At 36.2% G+C, this 8003-nt stretch overlaps 1 protein-coding gene across 1 annotated transcript; it reads left to right on the forward strand.

Annotated features, from left to right (window-relative positions):
* The first annotated feature begins 443 nt into the window (after positions 1-443).
* On the forward strand, positions 444-2056 carry LOC149409805 (uncharacterized). The gene is made up of 2 exons (XM_089649077.1): positions 444-755; positions 1532-2056. Exons 1-2 carry the CDS (start codon positions 444-446, stop codon positions 2054-2056), a joined length of 837 nt encoding a protein of 278 aa, XP_089505203.1.
* Positions 2057-8003: the final 5947 nt, after the last annotated feature.

Consider the following 8003-nt stretch of genomic DNA (forward strand, 5'->3'; position numbering starts at 1 on the left):
TGTTTTGAAGATTTTGATTGAGTCTGTGTAGAATGGTACTTGCAGTATGAGTTTTATTATTGCCTTTGTCCCTTATTATGTCTTCTATTTTCTTTTTGATTTTGTTTTTTGATTATACTTTGATTTTGTTTTTTTCTTTTATTTCGTTGTGTTTATTTAGATGTTCTTTGTAAAAAAAATAAGAAAATAACTTGTAAAAACCTAGCCGGGCGTGAATTTATAAATAAATAACAAAGTGCAACTGCACGGACCACAAAATTGGCTAAGCTGCGATTTGCAGATGACACTTTGTGGACGCAGTTACATGCTGATAATAGTTCTTGGCCCATCTCCTTTGTTCCTATTACAATATTAAATATTATTAGCATGATTAAGATATAATATGTGGTCAAAGGGGCGTGCTATTTATTTAATGAACGGTTTACTTTGTTCCCAGGTCCACGATGCAGCCCTTCCAGTCGCTGAGCCCACCGCGGCAGACAAAGGTGTCCGAGCTCAAGTTCTCCATCGCACGGCTCATGGCCCCCTCCCCATCGGCCTTCCGCCAGTACGGAGCGCCCCCGCATCAGTCCCTCGCCGCAGTAGTGCAGACTCTGCAGCCCCCTTCTGCCCCGCAGCCTGAGTTGCCCCGGGCCCGGACACCGCCCCGCCACAAAACCTTCGCTTGCGGGGACTGCGGGAAGGTGTTCAACGCGCATTACAACCTAACTAGACATATGCCGGTGCATACGGGGGCCAGGCCTTTCGTTTGCAAGGTAATTAATACTTATTTGGGTTTTGATCCTTTAATATTCCCACTACCACCTCTACTGTGGGTATTACGGGGACGTGTTCAATAAACATTACAACCTGACTAGCCAGTGCATATCGGGGTAATTTTTGGAGTTCCTCAAGGTTCTGACCAAGTTCCTTTACTAGTGTTCATGCCATGCAACCTTTACGTTCGGGGACTATACCTTTAGTTTGCAAGGTAAATACTTATGTCGGTGCTCCTTCTTGTGTACTTCAAGGTTCTGGCTTTGCTTCACTACAGCCCCACTACAGCCTAAATACAACCTCACTACAACCCCAATGCATCCTAATTACAACCTCACCAAGGCTTCAATACAACATCACTACAACCTCTACTACAGCATCAATACGACCACACTACAACCCCACTACTGCCTCATTACAACCTCACTACAGCTTCACCACTACATCTTCAATAAACCTTACTACAACCCCACTACAGTCTCAAAACAATCTCACTACAGCATCACCACCCTTAATATTTACATATTGTTATCATTTAATCAAATATATTGCCTTGGAATACCTAAATAATCATATATGAACTCTGTGTTTAGTTCGTAGTTATTTACACAGTAATTTTAATTATTAGAGACCACATCAGTCGACAAAACTGGTACTGAAAGGTTAACAACTTTTCAACAGAAGGAAAACTGCATTGCAGATAATTTTCATTTCGCTTTCATTGACTTGACCAACTTAAATGTCTTTCATCATTTAAATGTTTATTTGTTTCCAGGTATGCGGCAAGGGCTTCCGCCAAGCCTCCACCCTCTGCCGACACAAGATCATTCACACTGCCGAGAAGCCTCACCGCTGCGGAGTATGCGGTAAAGCCTTCAACCGCTCCTCCACCCTCAACACCCACGCCAGGATCCACGCAGGAGTCAAACCCTTCGTCTGCGAACACTGCGGCAAAGGCTTCCACCAGAAGGGCAACTACAAGAACCACAAACTGACGCACAGTGGTGAAAAGGCATACAAATGCTCCGTCTGCAATAAAGCCTTCCATCAGATTTATAACTTGACATTTCACATGCATACACACAATGATAGGAAACCATTTACATGTCATATATGCGCCAAAGGTTTTTGTCGGAATTTTGACCTGAAGAAACACACTCGCAAATTGCACGTCGGGTCAAATCATGCTTCGACCCACGCTCAAGCGTCAAGTCCTCCGCAGTATCTGCTCAGTCCGAGGATGTTACCAGCTCCGGCACCAACTCCTGCTGCACTGTTCTTTTCCAAGATTCTTTCCTGACCTGATGCTCCCTTGTACTTCAATTGAAACGGTTGGGGTCAAGGGATGCGGGAGTATTAATTAATTTCAGAATTATTATCGTGATCAAAGAATGTAAAAAGGATTGTCGTGTATAGTTGGCTTTGAGCCTATTTTGTATGGTAATTAAATATACTGTAGAAGATACAAATAAATAATTAATTTTGTTAAGCATCGATTCATTTCATCAGAAGGTTGATAGTTGACAAAGAAGATACAAATAAATAATTAATTAATTAATTTTGCTAAGCATCGATTCATTTCATCAGAAGGTTGATAGTTGACAAGGAATTGACTTTTAATTATTGTTATACATTTCATTGGAAGCTTGGACTATTATATTATTGGTTAGAAACCTATTTTATCGCAGGTCTGAATTCTTCAGAATTCATCCTATATTGATGTTGATTCACTTTCATGTTCCTATCATCAGATCAAGTTTCCCTGGTATGTGTTATTGTGACAATTATACTAAGGTTTCAGGCTACAATTCTATTATAAATAGATTACACCATTTGTAATTCTAGATAATGTGTTTTTTAAATATTATGACATATAAAAGGGTGACAGATTAAGTAAGCTATACGCATCAACGCGTTTTATATAACTACATATCGCTCACCACGCAATTCCATACAGACCTGTCACACCTGACAGATGATGTGTAATAAATGTGGTCGTGGCAAATGATGCGCTGTGATCTGCTAGATAGGCTATATTTGAAAATGCCGTAAGCAGGAGAGGAGGTTAGATAATTAACGGAGCGCTGCGATCACGCGGCTGTCAAGGTGACAGATCTCATTCAAAGAAACGATATTCCGCGGCAGTTCCACAATTGATCTGACCCCCTCTCCTGAGGAAGATTATAGCGTAGTATGACACCTCAACATATAATCTTTATAGCGTAGTCTATCACTACCTTAATTTTGTACTAATTAAACATTTTAGCAGTGCATTTTTTATATTCTTTTGACTTGTTTACTTATATAAACTTTTTTTTTTTTAATTGTACTACGCCTGTCAATAACATTCATGTATGCAATTTGCAAGCAAAAAAATATATAGCCACCATTCTTGTTCGAGTACTGAATAAAAAACTCGGACTTTATTAAAAATAAATCGAAAGCAAACGTTATCCTATGGATAATTTATCAATAGGATGGTGAAATTCTTGCTACGTTTTGTAGGAGCTGGCATTAGGTATATATCTTTATAGGAGTTTTATGTCCAAACCAATCCTTAAAATTGTAAATATTTTGTATAACTTTTCGCTGTAAATACTATTTGCTTATTAGCTTTATCAGCAAGTGATATTTTTAACCGCTTGGGCGTGATCAAATTAATAAAATCAAATCAAAATGTTATCGCTTGACATTAAATTTCAAATCGATTCGCTGATTTTGAACCTATTCCAAAATGAAGTACTGTTTTTGAATTTTCAGATGAAATACCCTTTCAGTTTTATGGACATATGTAATTGAAAAATTTGAATTCAATCAAAATTACTCGTAGTTAAAGTTTATTAAATCTCATACTGATTTTTGTATCTTTTCTTGTAAATTGAATTTTTCGCTTTATGCGAAGCTAAACCAACTCACTTAATTAAGACAAAATAATATTATAAAAGTTATAGTCACTTGGCTTTTTTCGTTTTATCTTAATTACTGTCCAGTTTAGGGTTGTTGACAACTCTTGACCGTGTGAACTATTTGGTGATTTTCTGTTTTATAGAGAATTATTTCAAACATTATATGCGAGCGCTATGGTAAACTTTTAAACGCAAATAGAAAGCTTGGTGTTCTCTCTGTCTATGTCTGTTTATATTACGTATGTCCGACCATGAGGGAAAATGAGACAGAACGAATTTTATTAGGATGTGTCATTATTATTTTGTGGCAGATAAAGCACTACATGTCCTGAGTGGTTGAAGTGCACATAATGTAATATTAGAAATAGTTAATCAATTGATTGATATAAATTCATATAATAATGATATATTAAATTAAATTATATTATCAGGTCTGATCATATCGATATAATAATTTCTCATGTGTGTGCTTTGGGAACAAATTGGTTCCTAGGGGATAATATTCGTTTTCTAGATTTGTTCCTTCTGTACAGTATAATTTCTGTAACTGTTTATATTTGTCTGAAGCAGCCACAACTCTGAAACGGTGTGTTCTGGCGTCATAAAATATTCACAGCTTCATCTGTCCCGCTTTTTATAGGTCAACGAAAATATTCATGTTGTAATATGGAAATTAATCAGTTCAAATTTCAAGATTTAATTTTAAGCTCTCTAAAGATTCCATTCAAGTTCTGTTAACCTTACTGGCCAGTAGTTACACACACATGAAATAATGACAGAACTTGAATAAAATCTTTACAGAACTTGAAAAATTACCAAATTCTCTGAAATAACACATCGTCAGTCATTCGAATAACCAACGCGTGTATCCATAGACATCCAAATTCAAAGACTTGCCCTGACATAACATCTGGGTACCATTTCGACTAGCTGGAGGCAAACACGTGACCACGTATTCTTGGCACTAAGAGGGTTCTAGAATAAACTATTACATCAGTCGTGCGTTGACCGCCGAATAGCGCACATTGAAATAACCAGACCCTTGGTTTACAGCGCGGCCCATTGAGGAACTTTTCTGCGCAGGGTCTGAATGTTCGTTTTTAACAGAACCGCATACTAATCGGATTACTGAGTGACGTAATATTTAAAAAAAAAGTGAATACCTCACAAGAGTCGCAACTGCTTGCAACCGCCTGAAGCCAGTGAGACTATGGCATCCCCAATTGGGGTATGTCGTGAGGCTGAAGGTAGAGAGGAGGGGAAGAAGATGAGAAAGAGGAAGGTGGGGAAGTACCTGGCTATTCAGATCTGGTCACCAAACACGACTAAAGTCATTTCAATCAACGTTTCAATTCTGAATGGCTTTCTTTACACAAGAGCTATACTGAGAGTATGTTCCGCTCTGGAACGTGCCGCAAATAAACATTATATTACTTTCATTGATTAAATTGTGAAATAATACAAATCAATCTAATCAAATTTGCGTGCGCACGCCGGAATTTGAACTTGCGACCTCGGAATTCCTAGTCGAAACCTTACCTAACCCATTTATAAAAGTGACTAACTAAATTATTTAACCAAATATTCGTATTTGAATTAGTAATTTTTTGGCAAATTACATTTTCAAGGACTAAATGATTTTACAACACGAGTTGCCTGTATACTGTCAGATTCATTTATTGACAAATCACCGAAAGATAGGAGATATATGGTAACGGGTTCCATCGTAAATCAACACATCGACAATTCAACACACTTTTAAAAAGGGAAATAAAGTAAATCATTAGAAACGATGAAAAAAAAATTTAAACCTAACCTAACCTATTTAACCCAGTAAATAAAGTTTTTGTTTCATCACTTTCCATGACTTTATATAACTTTTTGAAGATGTGATGAATTATCATTTTGATGATTTATCCGGTCACCATGATAACGCCACCTCCCCTCTCCGCGCAACTTGGTTTGTTCTCTTTTCCCTGATGCCCTGGTCCATCAATTTGAAAGTCTATACTTGTATGTAATTCGAAGAGTGTTTAGGTTTGTTATTTTGAGATGTCGAGGAGATGTGTATGTTTTTTTCAGCATTCCTGTTGATAAAATTGTCCATTTATGTTATTTTATTTCTGCTTGAAAATAAATAGTACTTCTTAAGTAATAAATGTGTAGAACGCTGTATATAATGATGTCTATAATCTATATAAATATAATTAGTAAGTAAATTATCTATATCAATAATTATTGTGAATTCAATCACTTTTGTAAATATCCCCAATTGTTTAATTACATAATAAAATATAAACCGCACATAAAATTAAAATAAAGAATGAATTAATGTTGAATTTTATTTATTATACTAGCTGTACCCTGACACGCGTTGCCATGGCTCAGTCTGTCTGTGCAGATAGAGAAACAGTAGCGCGTTTTGCTGTCCAACAGATGGCGCTGTTTAAAAAAATATATGTTTGTCCAACAGATGGCGCTATTTTAGAAAAAGCATGTTTGTCCAACAGATGGCGCTGTTTCTAAAAAAAATCCAACAGATTGCGATGTCTAAAAAAAAACACGTTTGTCCAACAGATTTCGATTTTTTTCATAAAAACGTGTTTGTCCAACAGATAAGGCTGTTTTTAAAAAATAACATGTTTGTCTAACAGATTTCGAAGCTTTTCAAAAAAACACGTTTGTCCAACAGCTTCATAAAAAGGCTGTTTAAAAAAAACATGTTTGTCCAACAGATGGCGCTGTTTAAAAAAACGTGTTTGTCCAACAGATGGCGCTGTTTAAAAAAAAAAACGTGTTTGTCCAACAGATAAGGCTGTTTTTAAAAAATAACATGTTTGTCCAAAAGATTGCGCAATTAAAAAAAAACACGTTTGTCCAACAGATATCGAAGCTTTTCAAAAAAACATTTTTGTCCAACAGCTCCATAAAAAGGCTGTTTAAAAAAACATGTTTGTCCAACTGATAGCGCTGTTTTAAATAAACCATGTTCAACAGATGGCGCTGTGAATATCTAGTTCGAGTGTGTGTTATTTTGTGTTTTAAATTAGGATATACAGACCATTAAACATAAAATTTTGCACGATTTTATATGCAACTTTGGCATTTTTTGTAAGTTAATTATAATTACGATAAATAAAATAAAAAAATAAAACATCGTAAAAAAGCTTTTTTTGGGTAGAAATTTTAATTTACATATGACAAATTTGTTCCAAGTAAATCCGTTATTTGTAATTTAAATTTACGCCCATCAAAATGCTATTTTATATTTCATCATATTTGTAAAGTAAATAGTGTAAAATTATTTTTTTAATAATTTATTTTATGGGAAGGATATTCGAAAGGATGGAGAGGAAGGTCTGTGAAGGTAAAGAGATTGAGGTTTCGCTAGGAATATAGGGATCTGTCTGTCCAGGAGTGACGGAAATATGAACATACCCCTCCTACTGCGACGCAAGGCGATGGGTCGAGAAACCAGTTGAAGAGGTCAAAGGGTCTCTCCAAACCAGCCTCTACCGATCTGGCACGCCATGCAGATGTTGGACAGGCGCATCTTGAACACACCTCACCCGATGAATCCGGGCACCTCTACTAAATCGTCAAATTTGGGGAGACTAACGGCAGAGGTGTTGGTTATCTAATAAATGGTTCCCAGGGCGGCGGCACAAATAAATAAAGTAGCACTAGGTATTTACAATAATAAAACTAATAATATTTCAATTTGGTCATGTACTTTGACCACAAATCCAAATTGAAGTTTCGTATGAAAATGACTCGCTGAAGAACGTTTCACTTCTTTGTGAACGAATCTTTGTAGTACTTATTCCAAGCTTCGCTAAAGTATTAAAGGATCCATTCACGAAGATCTAGATATGCGGCACAAATAAATAAAGTAGCACTAGGTATTTACAATAATATTTCAATTTGGTCATGTACCTACTTTGACCACAAATCCAAATTGAAGTTTCGTATGAAAATGACTCGCTGAAGAACGTTTCACTTCTTTGTGAACGAATCTTTGTAGTACTTATTCCAAGCTTCGCTAAAGTATTAAAGGATCCATTCACGAAGATCTAGATATGCGGCACAAATAAATAAAGTAGCACTAGGTATTTACAATAATAAAACTAATAATATTTCAATTTGGTCATGTACCTACTTTGACCACAAATCCAAATTGAAGTTTCGTATGAAAATGACTCGCTGAAGAACGTTTCACTTCTTTGTGAACGAATCTTTGTAGTACTTATTCCAAGCTTCGCTAAAGTATTAAAGGATCCATTCACGAAGATCTAGATATGCTGTGTCTACCACTGAAAAGATAAGTCAATAGAACTGTGT

Source organism: Hesperophylax consimilis, chromosome 29, assembly GCF_061612785.1.
Source record: "Hesperophylax consimilis isolate HC1 chromosome 29, BYU_Hcon_1.0, whole genome shotgun sequence".
NCBI classification, from domain to species: Eukaryota; Metazoa; Arthropoda; class Insecta; order Trichoptera; family Limnephilidae; genus Hesperophylax; species Hesperophylax consimilis.

Coding starts and splice junctions, on each gene's coding strand:
- LOC149409805 (XM_089649077.1), top strand. CDS start 444: ATGCAGCCCTTCCAGTCGCTGAGCCCACCGCGGCAGACAAAGGTGTCC. Junction 756..1,531: donor CCAGGCCTTTCGTTTGCAAG/GTAATTAATACT, acceptor ATTTGTTTCCAG/GTATGCGGCAAGGGCTTCCG.